General features: G+C 40.5%; 1 protein-coding gene across 1 annotated transcript in view; it reads left to right on the top strand.

Moving 5' to 3' along the window:
- Nucleotides 1-13,022: 13,022 nt before the first annotated feature.
- The window catches only part of C6 (complement C6), a 29,733-nt gene continuing 23,213 nt past the window's right edge, over nt 13,023-19,542 (top strand). Inside the window, exons 1-4 of the mRNA XM_067464625.1 lie at nt 13,023-13,381; nt 15,555-15,737; nt 16,838-16,994; nt 18,630-18,774. Of these exons, the coding sequence (XP_067320726.1) occupies nt 15,589-15,737; nt 16,838-16,994; nt 18,630-18,774 (451 nt within the window). The 5' untranslated portion in view covers nt 13,023-13,381; nt 15,555-15,588. The remainder of the gene's footprint in view (nt 13,382-15,554; nt 15,738-16,837; nt 16,995-18,629; nt 18,775-19,542) is intronic.

Below are 19,542 nucleotides of genomic sequence, written 5' to 3' on the forward strand. Positions count from 1 at the left end.
ACTTAAGGCTGCCCAAGGCCTTCCAGCAGGAACTGGGCTTGCTTCAGCTTTTCCATCCCTCCCACCCTGCATGCTTATTGTCTTAGGTGTTCTGTTAGCCTATCTTGTTGTCAGCTTGTTGTCACTTGTCACAACTCCGTGTTTGGTGTGTGGCATGAGCCCTGGATCTGGCTGGTTTATCGCCCCTTGGTGGAAAGGGAGATAATGCCTATGGTCCCTGGGGTGCCATGTTTCTGTTCACCGGTATTGTGCTGGCGGCACCCAGGCATGTAAGCAACATCAGACAGCAGCGGGCTGCCCGACCCCTGATCTAGAACCCATGCATGGCTGCCAACCCTTGTTCCTGTAATCAATAAATGGGTTGTGGCTAATTTTTTTTACTCCAAACCAGTTGTGTATGTGTCTTCTTGGTTAACTAGAGGGAGGCTATCACCCATGCCACGCAACTGTACAAGAACGGCTGCTTTCTCTGTAAAACAACCACACACAAATTTTGCAAAGAACACGTCTCTAAATGTGAATCACTTCCAGACACTGTAAAATTTTCAAACACTACCTTACGTGAGGGAGCCAATTGCTACAATTACTTATTACTTCCTTCAAGAACTAAATTGACTGAAGAATTATATCCCTAGTGTGTATGCATCTGCTTCACAAATTAAGTTCATTACAATAACAAAGCTTTGCACTTAGAAATTCCTAGCATTAACATTCTTTAGAAATGAGATTTGATAAAAAAAAAACTTCCCAGCATATGGCTATTGCAAGTATACTCTCAAAGGATAAATAACCAAAAGAAAGGAGAACATAGAGAAAGAGAAAATTATTACCTTGTTTCAAAGTTTGACACCACTTGAACTGTCTTGGTTTAATGCTACGGAATCATGGGAATTGTAGTTTTACACAATGACTCTGGTACTTTCATTCTGAAGTAGGGCCAGGCAGTTTATCATAGAATTATAAAGTTGAAAGATATTACAATGGCTATCCAGTCCAACCCCTTGCAATGTGGGAATTTGTTGTTTATTTGTTCAGTTGCTTCCTATTCTTCCTGACCTCATAGTCCAGCCCACGCCAGAGCTCCCTGTCAGCCGTGGCCACCCCCTGTTCCTTCAAGGTCAAGCCAGTCACTTCAAGGATACCATCCATCCATTTTGCTCTTCATCAGCCCCTCTTCCTTTTTCCTTCCATTTTCCCCAGCATAATTGTCTTCTCCAAGTTTTCCTGTCTTCTCATGATGTGGCCAAAGTACTTCATCTTTGCCTCTAATATCCTTCCCTCCAATGAGCAGTCGGGCATTATTTCCTGGAGTATGGACTGGTTTGATCTTCATGTCATCCAAGACACTCTCAGAACTTCCCTCCAACACCACAGTTCAAAAGCATCTATCTTCCTTTGCTCAGCCTTCCTTATGGTCAAGCTCTCACATCCATGGGTTACTGCGGGGAATATCATTGCTTTTGCTATGCGGATCTTTGTTGCCAATGTGATGTCTTTACTCTTCACTATTTTATCGAGATTGGTCATTGTTCTCCTCCCAAGAAGTAAGTGTCTCCTGATTTCCTGGCTGCAGTCTGCAGTGATCTTTGCACTTAGAAATACAAAGTCTGTCACCGCCTCCACGTTTTCTCCATTTGCCAGTTATCAGTCAATCTGGTTGCCATAATCTTTGTGTTTTTCTGTGTGTGTGTTTAACTGCAGCCCAGCTTTTGCACTTTCTTCTTTCACCTTGATTAGAAGGCTCCTCAGATCCTCCTCGTTTTTGGCCATCAAAGTGGTATCATCTGCATATCTAAGGTTGTTAATGTTTCTTCCAGCAATTTCAGCTCCAGACTTGGATTTGTCAAGCCCTGCACATTGCATGATGTGTTCTGCATACAAGTTGAATAAGTCAGGTGAGAGTATACATAATCAAAGTACTCCAGGCATATGGCAATCCAGTCTCGTTGAAAAACCTCCTGGACCCCATCCACACTGACATATAATTCAGTTTTGGAATGCAAATTAACTGCATTGAACTGGATTTAATAATAATAATAATAATAATAATAATAATAATAATAATAATTATTATTTATACCCTACCACCATCTCCCCAAAGAGACTCAGGGTGGCTAACATGAGGCCAAGCCCAAGAATTACAATACAGCAAAGTAAAATACAACAAACAAATAATAACATCAAAGTAAAATGAAAACAATAATAAAATATACAATAAACAAATGCAAAATAAAATGTTGGAGGAATAAAAACACAGTAGACTGTAATAATCCAGTTCTATGCAGTTCAATCTGCATTATATGAGCCTTCACTGCCATATAATCCAATGTATTCAATCTGTATTATATGAGTCTACTCTGACCCTCATAATGCAGTTCAAACTGAATTATGTGGCAGTGTAGATGGGGCCCTGAGAAGGAGGCATTCCTTTGCTGAACTGCATTTAACATCAGGAATCTCTTTTCCTGTAGGTTGAATCCACTGCTCTATGTCCTGGCTGCTGAAGAAGCCAAAAACAAGCTTGCTCTATCTTCAACATGACATCCCTTCAAATATTTATACATGGGTATCATGCCATCCCTCTTTTTAGCCTCCGAAGATCCCCATCATTTTTTCAAAGTCACCCAACTTCCTTTAAAAAAAGCAATTTTTACATAGAGTGCTTCAAAAAGTGCCATCACATGGAAATAATCGTATTCTACACTAGCATGGGCAAACTTTGTTGGAGCATATAAAATCAGTTGGTGAGTGTGTTAACAGAAATATGCAAAGCACAAATGTGATTGGTTGGGCTACGCCCGAGAAGCTAGCTGAGCCTGGGAGTTTTGGCCACAGTTACATGTTTAGGTTTTCTGTGCAGGAGCTTGCAAGACAGTCTGTATCATCTGCTTCTGTTTCTGGTGTATGGACTTGCTATGGGGGGTGGGGTGCAGCCTGGAGGGAGGGAGTTCTGGAGGGGAAATTGGCCCCAGGCAGTTGTTCATCCCTGTTTCAAACCATAATTTCTGTAATCCATAAAGTAGCAGCTCATTGAGTTCTTTTCCAGACATTTACTAGGAATTTCAGATCGAAAATTGGAGAAGGCTTCTGGAATTTCAGCAGCTGTTCCTCATCACACAAGACGGTAACAAACAACACCTGCTGAAATTTCCTTTTTTTTACACAACCATTAACGCTACCGGAGTACTCTCCAATTTCCACTCAAACAATCCTGCTTCCTGGCTCTTTTGACTAGTATCTATGGAGGAAGCTGGGAACTTCTGAGTATGTTTGTTAAGAAGTACTTCTCCCTGAATTCAGTAGGGCTGGTTACTTTTCCTTCATCATCTCACTTTGGCTCTCCTCCTCAGAACTGAAGATGTTGTTCTTCCCTCTGCATCTTCGTCATCATTTATTGCTGCATTCAATCCAGATACATATAAATGAACTGAGCCATACTAGCACAGAACAGAAGACATGGTTTCCCTTGATCTTCTGTCTAATTTAATCACCTCAATGATTAATGCAATGTCATGAACGGGGGAAACAAACAAATGTGAATCCTTGTATTGCTGTGAGCTCATTCAATCTGATATTTATTAATTTTTAAAAGGCCCTATGTAAAATTTTCTGATGATAATATCCTAAGCATTTGATACAAATTTACAAACAATTTCAAATCTATTCATAATCAAGGTGCAAAGCTTTTAAAAACAAAAATGGAATTAGTGAGAAACAGAAATACATATCTCTCCTTATGAACCATCTAGGACTCTAATATCGTCTGGGGAGGCCCTGCTCCCGGTCCCACCTTCTTTGCAGATGTGTTTGGTAGGAACGAGAGACAGGGCCTTCTCAGTGGTGGCCCCTCGGCTGTGGAACACCCTCCCTAGGGATATTAGATCTGCCCCCTCCCTCCTAACATTTTGTAAAAAAGTTAAAACCTGGCTTTGCAAGCAAGCATTTGCAAATGCCATGTAACAGGCAAATATAGATCTACAGAATGACTGGACGATGTGTCTGGAAAATGATTTTAGTAAGGAGATGCTGAGGATTTATGTTTTTATTGGTTTTGTATGGTTTTTTTTATATTATATGCTAAATGTTTTTAATTGTATTTTATGTTATTGAGGGCATTGAATTGTGCCCACTGTAAACTGCCATGAGTTGCCTGCAGGCTGAGAAAGATGGTATATAAATATGATAGATAAATAAATAAATAAATAAATAGATGTGCTCATCTACCTACCCAGACTTTTAGTACTAATGCTGAGACAAAGTTGCTACTTTTCTTTTCCCTCCTATCTATATGGCAGGCAGATTAGGCAGGGACTGTTCTGTTCATTCGTTCAGTCGTCTCCGACTCTTCATGACCTCATGGACCAGCCCACGCCAGAGCTCCCTGTCGGCCGTCACCACCCCCAGCTCCTTCAAGGTCAGTCCAGTCACTTCAAGGATGCCATCCATCCCTCTTGCCCTTGGTCAGCCCCTCTTCCTTTTGCCTTCCACTTTCCCCAGCATAATTGTCTTCTCTAGGCTTTGCTGTCTCCTCATGATGTGGCCAAAGTACTTCAACTTTGTCTCTAGTATCCTTCCCTCCAATGAGCAGTCGGCTTTATTTCCTGGAGGATGGATTGGTTGGATCTTCTCGCAGTCCAAGGCACTCTCTGAACTTTCCTCCAACACCACAGTTCAAAAGCATCGATCTTCCTTCGCTCGGCCTTCCCTAAGGTCCAGCTCTCACACCCGTAGGTTACTACAGGGAATACCATGGCTTTGACTAGGCGGATCTTTGTTGCCAGTCTGATGTCTCTACTCTTTACTATTTTATCGAGACTGGACATTGCTCTCCTCCCAAGAAGTAAGCGTCTCCTGATTTCCTGGCCACAGTCTGCATCTGCAGTAATCTTTGCGCCTTGAAATACAAAGTCTGCCACGGCCTCCACATTTTCTCCCTCTATTTTCCAGTTGTCAATCATTCTTGTTGACATAATCTTGGTTTTTTTGATGTTTAGCTGCAGCCCAGCTTTTGTGCTTTCTTCTTTCACCTTGATTAGAAGGCTCCTCAGCTCCTCCTCGCTTTCGGCCATCAGAGTGGTGTCATCTGCATATCTGAGGTTGTTAATGTTTCTTCCAGCAATTTTCACCCCAGCTTTGCATTCATCAAGCCCCACACATCGCATGATGTGTTCCGCATATAAGTTAAAGAGGTTGGGTGAGAGGATGCAGCCTTGCCGGACGCCTTTCCCAATCTTGAACCAGTCTGTTGTTCCGTGGTCAGTTCTGACTGTTGCTACTTGGTCCTTGTACAGATTCCTCAGGAGAGAGACAAGGTGGCTTGGTATGTCCATCCCACCAGGAACTTGCCACAATTTATTATGATCCCCATTGATCTGTCATTCTACACTTTCTGCTGGCTTTAAAATGTATAGCTTTGGATAGCATAGGGAAGGGCTAACTGTATTATTGGTTTTACTGTTTGTGTCCCTATGATAAGATTTTGCCTCACTTTCTGTCCCTGTGAGAATTGGATTTAGAAACATTTCATTTGCTATAGAAACAAGGACTGGTGGTAAAACTTCAGCTGGGACATCTTTTCCTCATGATAACGCTTTCTGGAGTGAATTTCCCTTCCGAGGGGTAGATTTCTCTCGCTTCCCGCTGTCTCACCTCCATTATTAACTATTATTCATTCGTAAGTCTGATGTTTGTAACTTGGAGACTGCCTAAGTATTCTATATATGTCTATGGTAGGTCCGGTTTCTATGCATGGTTTTGAGAGCTGGAAAATCAAGAAAGCTGAATGAAATAAAAAAGTTTGAAATGTGTTGGGAAAGAGTCCTGCAGATACCACTTAAAAGGCAAATGGCTCCTAGAGCAAACCAGGCTTGAACTCTCACTAAAAGCTAAGATGATGAAACTAAAGCCATTGCACTTTGGACAGACCATGGAACAACGTGATTCACTGGAAAAGACAATAATGTACAAGACTGCTGGAGAAAAGGGAGACCACATGACTGATGGCATGATTCAATCAAGGAAATCCCTCGTCCCCCACCTCCTGACATGTCATTTTTGTGTGTCAGGAGTACTCTGCAGCTGCCCTTGGGTAAGGTTTTTGGAGGAAATGGGATGGATGCCACTTCAGGTCAACCCAGGATGCCATCTAGCCACCCCTCAAAAAAAGCCCAGCATTTGGGTTGGGAGTGGGGACAGAAACCCCAATGGGTAAAAATAATCCAGTACCTCCCAGATTTCTGAGTGACCTTGAACATGTCACACACTCTCAGCCTTAGAAAATCCTGCATTACAGTCACCCTAGGGTCTTCATAAGACAAGAATGACTTGAAGTCACACAACAAAAACAGCAGACAATATTGGAGAGTCTAGTGGTACTTGCAGGGGCTTTACTTATAAGGAGCCGCTGTTGCAACCCAGAGCAGGAAACGAGGCCCTAAGATAACCATCCACCACACTTGACTGGGGAAAAACAATCCTTTTTTATTGATGAAAAATGGTTACAAAATAAAGGAAAAATGCAAAGTCAAAAGCCACAGCAAAATCAGCAAACATGAATGTCCATGAACAAGATCAAAAACCCAAAGCCACACTGTAAAATACTGGAACCTGTTAGCAATCCACTAACCGTACTTGGTGTCCTAGAAATCTCTCAAGACGATGGCCAGAGGAACCGGGAGAACTGCCAAGATCTTCATCAATCTAAAACGATGCCTGAACTGAGAAAGTCAGCCCAGCGGAAGGCACTTAAAGCCGAGGAATTGGTTTCGTGATACGTCTCCCTGCTTTGAAGCCCTTGTTTGTTTTTCTTTTAATCTGGAAGACCTTCACAAGCTGAGTGATTCACTCCTGTCTTGCCAGATCAGGCCCCTTCTATTCTCATTAAGGTTCCCAGGTGCAGAAGGGAGTGAAAGGTCATTGCTTCCCTCTGAAACATTCTCAGGAACACTGATACTTTCATTTTCTAAATCTACAGAAGTTTCTTCCTCACTAATTTCAGGAGCACTGTCACTAATTTCAGGATCATTGACATCAAGAAGTACATTTTCATTAGCATCAGTAAATATATTTTCATTAGCATCAGGAGGTACAAACAGAGAATCAGGTTCAAACTCAGGCTGAACCCCAACAGCCCCCTGTGGTGCAGTGGGTTAAAATGCTGAGCTGCTGAACTTGCTTACCAAAAGTTCGCAGATTTGAATTTGGGGAGCAGCACGAGCTCCCAATGTTAGCCCCAGCTTCTGACAACCTACCATTTCAAAAACATGCAAAGGTGAGTAATAATAATAATAATAATAATAATAATAATAATAATAATAAACTTTATTTGTATTTTGACCTATCTCCCCGAGGTGACTCAGGACAGATTCCAGCATAATAATGGCAAATATTCAATGCCTACAGAAAACCCTCACATATGAAAGTGACATTAAAGCCTAACATCAAATTAAGACCTAACATCAGTAAATTAAACCTGACATCAATAAATTAAACTTCATGTAATCAGAAAAAAATCTATAATATAAATCTAAACAAAACATCACATTGGTGCTGAGTAGATCAATAGGTACCACTCTGGTGGGAAGGTAATGGCACTTCATGCAGTCATGCCGGCCACATGACCCTGGAGGTGTCTACGGGCAGTTCTGGCTCTTCAGCTTAGAAATGGAGATGAGCACCAACCCCCAGAGTTGGACATGACTGGATTTAATATCAGGGAAAACCTTTACCTTCTACTTATGAAACAAATATCTTCACCGACTGGAGTCTAGATCCTCAAAATTTAGATCACAAATCATAGAATCATAGAATCAAAGAGTTGGAAGAGACCTCATGGGCCATCCAGTCCAACCCCCTGCCAAGAAGCAGGACTGTTGCATTCAAATCACCCCTGACAGATGGCCATCCAGCCTCTGTTTAAAAGCTTCCAAAGAAGGAGCCTCCACCACACTCCGGGGCAGAGAGTTCCACTGCTGAACGGCTCTCGCAGTCAGGAAGTTCTTCCTCGTGTTCAGGTGGAATCTCCTCTCTTGTAGTTTGAAGCCATTGTTCCGCGTCCTAGTCTCCAAGGAAGCAGAAAACAAGCTTGCTCCCTCCTCCCTGTGGCTTCCTCTCACATATTTATACATGGCTATCATATCTCCTCTCAGCCTTCTCTTCTTCAGGCTAAACATGCCCAGCTCGTTAAGCCGCTCCTCATAGGGCTTGTTCTCCAGACCCTTGATCATTTTAGTCGCCCTCCTAAATGTTGTCAGTAGGAATGGGGAAATGGATTGGTTTAGCTTTTTGTCATCTTTGAATGTTTAAACTTCAAGTTCTTTCCTTCCTGAATGTACTATATAAAGATTTTGGCAAATTCTTATAAAATGAACGGAAGCTAAGTTCTTCCCTGTTTGTACCAGCAAAAGGTTTAACGGGCACAGCTATTCTCAGCGTGAAAAAGAACACCATCTGAAGAGCTGTTATGTCGAAGACTGGATAAGTTTGTTTTCTGCTGCTCCAAGGATTGGACCACATCCACAGGGGAGAAATACCTGTCACGTCTACATTGCATTTTTGTTCTTCCAAAAATCCTCCCTAAATCTAAGCACTGACAGGTGATGAGATTCTTTCCTGAAACATCCAAGCTACCGACTTTGACAAATCTTTTTTTAAATGTTCTGTCTAAGCTGAAAGTTCACACACTTGAAATTCCTGTTGATTTTAAGCAAGCATATTATTTCACTGATTCCTGTGATTATATTTCTTAAAGCCAAGCCACTGTGGCTAGTAAAATTTCCATCCCCAAACATGCAAACTATGTGTTTTTATGCAAAGCCTTCTATTATTCTAGCTTTGGGTTAGCTCAGAGTCGTATTAAGTTGATGTCAAGAAATGGATCCAAGTGCAACAAAAACTAATGCATTCCTTTAATCCTTCAACACATTATCTTTAAGCAAAGATTGGTTTCTCTCTTTTTTATTGCAAAACCTTGATTTTTGCTTAGTTGCTATAGCAAGTTGCCATGGTAGCAGCCGCTATTAAAATACTTTCAACTATTTATTTTAAAAGGGGGGAAGAGACATTGAAAGCATACTAAAACAATGGATATTATACAATTTCTTTGCTCTCTTTACGAGAAAAGTGCATTTCAGATAATATTTCCCATTTATTCCATTTTTTTGTGTCAGAAGCAACTTGAGAAACTACAAGTTGCTTCTGGTGTGAGAGAATTGGCCATCTGCAAGGATGTTGCCCTGAGAACACCTGGATGATTGATGTTTTACCATCTTGTGAGAGGCTTCTCTCATGTCCCCACATGAGAAGCTAGAGCTCAACAGTTGGGAGCTCACCCCACACTCCAGATTCGAATTGCCAACCTCTTGGTTGACTAGTCCTGCTGGCATAGGGATTTAACCCATTGCGCCACTGCAGTCTGCTTAAGTTATTCCATAGGCTCAAGTCATACATTACCTAAGCAATATGAGCCATTTCACTGTGGTCAGCTTTAAGTTTTCCAGTAGACTCTGCATGTTTGCCATTCTTGAAGTTGAGGGACTGTGTTGTATTATGGTTAGAGCATTGCATTGGAAGATCAAGATTCAAGTCCCCATTGAGTTTTGATGATCTACCTCACTAGGCACTTGTGAAGCTAAAGTCTGAATTTGGATCTACATTGCCATATAATGCAGTTTCATAATGCAATTTAACGGCAGTGTAGACTCATATAATGCAATTCAATGCATTATATGAGTCTACCGCAAGATAAGGAAAAACCTCCTTTGAAAAAAAATTCTGCCAAGGAAAGCTTAAGAGAAGTTCACCTTGGGCCATCATAAGTCAGAAATTGTTGGAAATAACAACCTTCTTCAAGACTTTTTTAGTAAAATGTTTATCTAGGATCCTACTGCTTATTGTTTCCTGTATGTGTGTTCAGGTATGCATCTTCATTTACTCTATGGTTCCTGGGAAGTTATAAGAGGGGCTGCGGACCACATCCTCCTTCTCTCTCCTTTTCGTTATGTGACCTGTTGATAGCTTTTTTGTTATAAGAGATGGCACAGATAATTATCTCAAACATATCTGAAACTGGACTGATAAGTTTTGTACCTGTGTATGCTGAACACATGAAGGTTTTGAGCAAAAAAAATATGATATTTTTATCAAAGTCAATTTTATTTTTTGTTTCTTGAGTGCATGATGTAAAACAAGTTTTTTTATGGGAAAGTATATATTTTTGGGCATCTGAAAAACACTTCTGAAGCACTTCTGCTTTAATGCACTGGCAAAATCTCTGTTTTCCTAACAGATCAGAGATAACCGGTTATTCAGTGTAACAACTGAAAACATTGCATTGCATAATTATATCTGGTTGTATACCACAATAGAAGAGTCTACTCTAAAGGGTTTTTGGTTCTTCTCTGAAAGATCATGTTTTTCTAAAAAGTTACAATCTCCAAAAGGTTTTTTCCAAAAGGTTATAAATGCAATTTTCCAAAAGAAATTACTAAGGACCTTATCAGAGGGGCAGGGGTAAAGTGGGGGAAATTGTGGGGAAGCGGAGGGAACTGTCAGGCTCTGTTCCCTCCTGTTGGGGTCTGAGGTCTTTCTTCCCATGCCATTTCCCTATCTGTCCCGGTTTCCTCTTTGGTTCCTCTTCCTTACATCAAAGAGGAGTTGGATGTACACCCGACTACTCTGGGTTCCGCTGCTGTAACACTGCTGCAAAGCTTTCACAACAGACCACCACAGAGTCCCACCTGAAGTAGGCTTGCTTCTGATAAGATCCTTAAGGTTCACCATTTTGTTTACTATTGTGTCTTAGTGCTGGACGGTACTAGAATTACCAGTTCTCCTATGTAGGTCACAGTTCAAAAAGAAAGGGTTGTTGAACAAATAATGAATTAATAGAATAGACATAACTGTGGTTCCCCACAACATATACATAGTGTGGTATCAGTTTGAATATGATTCTGTGTATACCAATCGATAAGAACAAGTGACGCTGTGCCCGTTATGCCAAGAGTCTTAATTGGTGTAGTTTAGCACTTTTGTATGCTCATGTTGTTTTTCCTAAGTACAAAAGCCTTCCCTTAGTTATTCACTGTGATACAGTAATGTCTTGTGCCACCTCAGTTAGAGAAGCCAGATGAAAGTGTCAAGTCCTTTAAGAAAAATTCTCAATACATTCTGATTAAACCAATGGGGTTTCTTTCTCAAATTTGAGCATTCAGATTGCCAAGAGATTGCAATCATAGCAGCCCAATGGAAGTAAATGTGATTTAAAAATTCATTAAATGCCTGTCTCAAATGTTTCTGACTTCCTAGTGTTGAAATGCAATTAAATTTATATTGAGAAAATATATGAAATGTTTGTATTCAGAGCAGCATGTTTAGAAGTACTGTACTGCTAATGTTAGAACTTTTCATCTTCTACTGTACAGCTAAAACAATTAAACCTTGGGTAAGGTGTTTTCTAGTTTTTTAGGAAACTGTATCTGGGACTAGGCTAACTGGACTAATCCAGTCACCCCCAACCTGCTGCCATTCAGATGTGCCAGAATACAGTAATTGCTGGCAGGGGATGATGGATAATCCAATGGATTTAGAGACAATAGCCTTCAGGAAGGAAGAGCTATACTGTGTTCTAATAAATACACCAGCCTTAGGAAGGAAAGGGTAAAACCTGTGATTGTGTCTAGGAAAACAAAAAAAGAACATGGAGTTCTCAAATGTTGTTTTTGAAGCTCAAATGGGAAGTCACCACCCAGTGATAGAAATGCAAAAGGGAAATACTGGGAGAAATCTATGGGGAATTTCCCTGGAGTATTTGTCAAGACCCTAACTGGAATGATATGGCCTTGAGCAACACCATATTCTTCTGAGACCACATCATTCCAGTTAGTTAACAAATAAAAAATATGATGAAATCTGAGGAGCAGAAGAGAGAAGCATGGATATTTGTCCTGCTTTACAGGCAGCAGTCTCATAGTTGAAGAGACATTTAATCCAAATCCAAACCTTTCTCTGCCCTAAATGGTTGAACGTGGCTATTTTCCAAAAGCAAATACAAAATCCATGAAAATAAAAACAAACAATTAGCCATAGGAAGACTCAGGCTCGGACAGTAGTTACACAAAATGCAGAGCGCTGATGTGCATTTCTTTCAAACAGTTTTATGGGAGTTTGTTGTCTGGCCATCATAGTTTGAGGCTATTTAGGTTCAAACTTCATTAAATAGTCAGTGTAGATGGGGCCTGAAATTGTACTGGGAGCTATTAAAATTCCACAAAGTGAGCAAGCTTTTGGAGAGACCTCTCAACCTCTGAGGATGCCTGCCATAGATGCAGACGAAACGTCAGGGGGGAATGCTTCTATAACATGGCCATATAGCCCAGAAAACCTACAACAACACAGCTTTTATGTTCTTCAGAACTTCTCATCATGTGACTGAACATACAACAACAAAAAAAGGGTGGCTGGGGGTCCAAAATGTCCAGATGTTGTAGCTACAAGGTTTGACATTGAATTCCTTATATTCCTTATTTTCTTGTCTTCTTCTTGCTAATGATTATATCTGAAATTCTGTCTATAAGTACAGTGATGTTGAAAGGTGTAAACTAGGAAGAATTGTGTGAGTCCAAAGACCACAAAAAAGGCAAGACCTTGTAAAAATATGCTTTTGGGAGTTACCATATTTTTTAATGTCTTTCCTTGCACCTGGTGCAAGGGAAGGCATGATCAAAGGCATGCCCCTATCAAAATTACAACTGCTAGTGTGGTGTAATAATATGCTCCTGGACACTGCATCTATTATTCTCTCCTGAATGTAGCTTCACTTAATTTTATAGCTCTTTCATAAATATACTTGTCAAGTTGAAAATGCCAGCAATTTCAGTTGATTTACTTCCATAATAAGAAGCATGATGCTGATACTTTGTTAGTCTTTAATGAAATGTAAACACAACCCTTGCACCATCCTTGTGTGCTTTTTGTTCTGACGCACTGATGTCAATATTGCATGGAGGTCAACAGACAGAAACAAAGCCATTCATTTTATGTACAGCAGCCTTGTCTGAATGGGATTTTCTCAGTGCAGACAAGTTGTCAGGACAAGGAGAGGGGAGCACTCCTGTATCTATATAACCATTGCTGCTTGTGTGCAAACATCTACTTGGAATTATGTTGAGTGAACAAATTTTTCAAACAGTTTAGGGTGACTCACCTGAAAGATCAGATGTATTTGCTTCACCTGAAATTTAAGGAATGTAGAAAAGAATTCTAAGCTTGTGTGGCAAGCCATGAGAGAGAACACTAAGGAATAAGGAAGTTGAGAAAGAACTAAAAGGAGTAAGAATAGCTGTGAATTCCAGTTCAACCGCTACTCTGATTATTCTTCCTTCAAGTAAGTATCCAGACCCAGACTTTGTCAGAATGGAATGTGCCATGGATTATTTTCAGTTTCATAAATTGTGATTAATCCTGATATATAAATTGATTTAACCATTTGTGTTATGGTAGTGGGGTATATAAAGGGCTTAGCAGGCCCATAGCCAGGATTTTGATTTTTTGGGGGGGGGGGCTGAGTTTAATTCGGGGGGGGGCAGAGTCTGAGTGAAAGAGGGTCTACCCTAGCAAACCTTTTGTATCGTTACCCCAATACCCCCATACATATGGGATATATTGAGTATGGTGATCAGATCATGATATGAATAAACATAATATTTTAAATAATGCACCAGTAAGGCCACCATGAGAATTTTGGGGGGAGGGCTGAAGCCCCTTGAGCCCCCCCCCCCCCGCTACATGCCTGTGGCTTAGTTAAAAATGTGAACAATGACAGAAATAAGAATCCACATTTGCACTGTGGAAGGTTCTATTTCATGTGTCTAGATCCAAGGAAGACATGCTACCCCTCTATTCTGCCTTGGTCAGACCACACCTGGAATACTGTGCCCAATTTTGGGCACTGCAATTGAAGGGAGATGTTGATGAATTGGATTGTGTCCAGAGGTGGGTGGCTAAAATGATCGAGGGTCTGGAGAACAAGCCCTATGAGGAGCAGCTTAAAGAGCTGCCCTGGAGTGTTGTGGAAGCTCCTTCTTTGGAGGCTTTTAAACAGAGGCTGGATGGCCATCTGATGGGGTGCTTTGAATGCGATTTTCCTGCTTCTTGGCAGGGAGTTGGACTGGAAAGCCCACAAAGTCTCTTCCAACTGTATGATTCTTTGATTCTATAGTCACCTTGCTGTTTCAATTAGGCACCATTTGCTGGTCATGGTCTTTCACCATAAAACAATCTTTATTACCAGATAAATAAATAAATGAAATGAGCTGTTAAAACTTTCTCTAGCATGAGACAAGGAATGATAGAGCAGGGATTTTTGGCTTAGCTTCTGTAGTCCAGTGTTTAGGCCACTATGCCATGCGGTTATCTGAAACTTAATGAGGTATAACTTCTCTCTGTTAACGGTATAATATTACATTACATTTACTTTTTAAAAACATTGGGGGTGACCTCAGTTCTTTGTTAATGGACTTTATCACACCAACCTGCTATTCTACTACCATCATACTGTTGTTAATAGTGGATACATATCATGTCAAACACCTTAGGTATTGTATCTCTTCTCAGTAGCATGGTTGAGCCAATTCACCATTCTGTGGTTTTGCAATCATACTTCTGCACACCCTTGTAATCTTGCCTTCCTGTACTACTGCTCTTTCATTATTATTGTTACAATTATTATTTATTGCCATTATTGCACAATTTCAGTATTAAAAACAAAAAAGGCAAACAGGCATATAAAATAAAAACAGAACGGCCAGATCAGGAAAAGTGAGAGGGAAGAGAAGAATCCCTTCCATGAGATCACATTACTACTGGCATGCCAGCTCAGAAGTGGGAGGGACTCAAAGAATGAATGGGATTTGGAGCTATGGACAGGTTTGCCCATATATAGCTTGGTCCAGAAAATGATGACAAGGGGAGGAGGGAGGTGGCATCAGGTTGGACACAGCATCGTATGATGAGGCCATCACCAAAGATGACAGTCCAACACAATGCCAGCTTGCGTGATTATGTGATAAAGTCTAAAATCTTAGTTCTGTATTTCTATTGAAAGAGACAGAGAAAGTAATTGAAGAGGACTTATTAAAGACTAAATTATTTCATTTTTGGCTTTGGACAGCAATCTTTGGGTATTTGCTTTTTCTGCACCTTGATGTGGATTGGACTAAAATACATTAGTCTACTTCAGGTGACAAGATGTTTTTGGTCGGTCTTTGGGGTGCACTGCAGAGGTCTAGTGCTTTGTGAATTTCTTTCAGACTAATAGACACAGCACACTTTAATGAATGCTATTTAGACTTTCACTGAATTCCCTTTGTACCTGTTGAGAAGCACATCAGTAGCCTTGTAAACCCCATCAAGATTTCACTTTATATTTTAAACTATTAGCACGGCTTGATCTTCAGTTGCTTATTATCATACTTTACACTACAGACCACTATTCTTTAATGTATTTTTAAATGACATCTGAATTGTTCTAACTGTAGATATTTTGCTCTTGTCTGCAGTTCATTTCTCTTTGGTCGCTTCACGTCTAAAGCTATGGACAAAGCAATTAAAAACTGGCTATTCCTTATCCTGCTGCATGCCGCTATTGAAATCAGTGAGGGATGCTACTGTGAACATTACCCATGGGCTCCCTGGTCCAGTTGTTCACAAACCTGTAACTATGGGACTCAAAGCAGATATAGGTAGGTGACTAATCATCTTCCTATATCATTGTTGTTGTTTACTGCTGAATTAACTTTGACTTTATTGTTGTTAACTGCCATTACGTTATGGTGACCCTATGAATGAGAGACCTCCAAGTCACCACGTCATCAACAGCAAGGTCATGTGGACAAGGATGATGCTTTCTTTTATTGATTGATTTTACACCCCACTTTTCTTCCAAAATGACAATGTCTTCCTATCGACAAAAAGTGCATTTGGGGGAGGGTGGCAACCCTCCAGTAAAGAGTTCCATAGTCTAGGAGCAACCACTGAGAAGACCGTCTTCCGTATCCTTACCAGATGAGTGTAACTATGGTGCCGTTTGTTTTGCTGCCTGGTCTGGGTCTTGACAGAAGGACTGGGAGAAGACCTTTCTACATACACTGTAAGGCTTAGGCAGGCTCATATGGAGACGTACATGCTTTCAGACAGTGCAGAACTAAGTCATATAGGGCTTTATAGATCACAACCAGCCTTTTTATGGTGCCTAGAAATGGTATTTATAGACATTTAACAAATAGCGGAGGCTGGGAAGTGGTTAGAAAATATCTCCTCTGTGACCCCTAAAATGGCTTATGACTTTCAGTGGTGGAGGGTCTTTCCAACCTTCACCACTGAAGCAAACTTTAAGTGACAATCCCATCAGCTGTTGCACATGGGAATAGGTGTCATCTTGGGTTGTTGTAGGTTTTTCGGGTTGTATGGCCATGTTCTGGAAGCATTATCTCCTGACATTTCGCCTGCATCTGTGGCAGGCATCTTCAGAGGTTGTGAGGTCTGCTGAAAACTAGGAAAATTGGGTTTATATATCTGTGGAAGGTCCAGTGTGGGAGAAAGAATACCTCTCAACAAAAGATTCCCCCAGGCACTAACAAGCCACACCAAACAACTGACAGGCCATCAAATGCTAATCAAGGTGGCCAGTTGAAACATTCACACATAGCTCTAACAGACAAGAGTTCTTTGTCCCACCCTGGAGATTCCACAGATATATAAACCCAATTTTCCAAATTGGAAATTATTTTATTCTGTTTGCTGTGAATTCTTGGGCATAAACAGGGATTTTTGTATATTCTAGGCAAATACGAGTAGATGAGTACTACAGGAAAAACTTCTGTGAACGACTTTGCACCACTCAAGAAACCAGGGCCTGCAACCAACATAAGTGTCCAATCAACTGCCAAATTGGAGACTTTGGTCCCTGGTCAGAATGTGACCCTTGCATTAAGAAACAAGTAAGTGCAAAGGAGTGGATTAGGATAAAACAGCAGGATGAAATAGAAAGGAACCTTTGTATATTCTATGAACTGGCGAGCAGTTCCTGAAAACTTCCTTTAAGGAGTGTAATTGCCAGGATTCCAATCTGGATGTACTAGTAGCCATATATACATCCCCTAATGTGCTGAGGAAATGAGGTTGCAAATGCTGTGCCACTAACCATTTATGTGTACAGATACTCATAAACCTTTTGCATGGATGCACACAGTGTATTCAACCTGCAGACTGTGTTCTGTAACAAAACAGTGTTGTTCAACTACTAAATAATTCTGAAAGCATAAAGTAATGCTCTCTCTCCTCAGTGCAGGATCTTTTGATGATGCTGTGGCAAAGAAGGCCAATGTTTGCCTTTAAAACCCCCTTTTAAAACATACACCATACAATCTCTATATCCACAAGCCTTTACAGACTTCAGGTGGACTTCACAAAACCATGGATAATAGTGAACTGAAGAACTTCTGGCCCGATGATACTAGTAGCCATATATACATCCCCTAGAGAGGACATAAATCAGGCATCAGAATTTAAGAGACAATTAAAGATCTATCACTCAATTTTTAATTATGAATTTTAAAGTCACATATTGTGTCAACTGTATTTTAATCCTTGCTCTGTGTATTGTAATATGTGCATCTTTTAGAAATTTGTTTTAAAATATGTATTCTACTGAATGTTTTTATGATGATATGGTTTTAACTATGATGTGCCTTGCCTCGAGCCATGAGGAGAGGCAGGTAAAGAAATATATTATTATTTTACTGACACAAAAACTCAGTATGACACAGCAAATGAGATATATATGCTGGATTTTGTATCACAAAATCACAAGTCGAACATCTCCAAGCTTTAAGGACTATGTGGTGTATTTTCAAATGATGCGCACAGATCCAAGTAAGGTGGCCTTTTGCAGTTGACAGATCGTGATTTTGACAATGTTTATTGTTTTCAAATGCCGGCTGAGATCTTTTGGCACGGCACCCAGTGTGCTGATTACCACTGGGATCACCTCTACTGGTTTATGCCAGAGCCTTTGCAGTTCGATTTTGAGGTCCTAATAACAGCTGAGTTTTTCCTGATGTTTTTCGTCAATTCGGCTGTCACCTGGTATGGCAACATCAATAAACCAAACTTTTTTTCCCCCACAATCGTGATGTCTGGTGCATTGTGTTCCAAAATTTTGTCAGTCTGGATTCAAAAGTCCCACAGTATTTTTGCGTTTTCCATTACCTTTGCAGGTTTATGATTCCACCATTGTTGTTGTTGTTGTTGTTGTTGTTGTTGTTGTTGTTGTTATATTTTGTCATACGTGGATAAATGAAACTATTGAGATCAGTCCCACAGAGACGTGCATTGTACAGCATTAAGTTGTAATTTAAATTTATGCTACATCACTATACTAAGCACCTTGCTGTAATAAGGATGAAAAGTCTTATTCAGAATTTAACATATCTACCCATTCCTGCTTTGTTCTTGGAAGAGAAGGAAACGGCTGCAAGTTTTTTTTGAAAATCTCACATGACATCAATTCATACACTGAAGGGGAATGAGTGAAGGAACAATCTCATATGATTTATTCTTTTTCTACCTATCAGTTTCGCACCAGATCCTTGCTCCAACCCTCTCAGTTTGGAGGGCGACCTTGCAGTGAGCAGCTGGTAGAGTCCCGAAGGTGTTTTCCCACCAAACTTTGCAACATAGAGGAAGTCAACTGCGGGAATAAGTTCCAGTGTGATAATGGTAACTTTTTACTCATTTTGGTTTAGAGGCATGTGAAAAGCTACATGGTGTCCATTTAAGGGAAAGATGGGACATAAAGTAGAGAAAGACAGAGACAGAGATAGCCAGACAGACAGAAAGACAAACTGATAGACACTCAGCAATGGTGCCATGAATCCATATCCATATCATGAGCACAGTAACCAAGGTCAAGCCAGTGAAAATATCAAGAGGCCCTGCATTGGAGGTAGCCCTGACCACGAACCCTCTCGGACTGGAACGCCTAGAGGCCAGACGGAGGAATTTTCTGTATTTGAGGGGGTGGGGTTTTGGTATTGAAACTGAGAAGTTTTCCCCATTTTCTTTTATTTGTAACTTTGCTATTAAATAAATTTCCAATATAGCCTTCTAAATTGAATTTATTTGCTACCAAGGTACTGCAATCATCAAAAAAGGTCTGAGATAGCATTTTGGTTGGCAATTACACTAAATGGTCAATTGAAGGAACAAATGATTGAACATAATACTTCATATTCAATACTGCCTACTATATAGCTTGAACTGCATACTTTCCATTGGGAATGTTATTTATTCAAGCGGAGACTGATGTTCTGTCTGATCACAGTTTATTCAAATAGAACAAAGTTATTTTCAGTCTCATTTGTCCTTCTCTTACTCCTAAGAACTGCCCATATAGAATTTGACCAAGCTTGGAATTACAGTTTGATGATTTCTATAGATACCTCCTCTGCCATTTCCTGAAGTCCCTTAAGACCTCAGGGCCTTGTG

The sequence above is a fragment of the Anolis sagrei genome, chromosome 2 (assembly GCF_037176765.1).
Source record: "Anolis sagrei isolate rAnoSag1 chromosome 2, rAnoSag1.mat, whole genome shotgun sequence".
Taxonomy (NCBI): Eukaryota; Metazoa; Chordata; class Lepidosauria; order Squamata; family Dactyloidae; genus Anolis; species Anolis sagrei.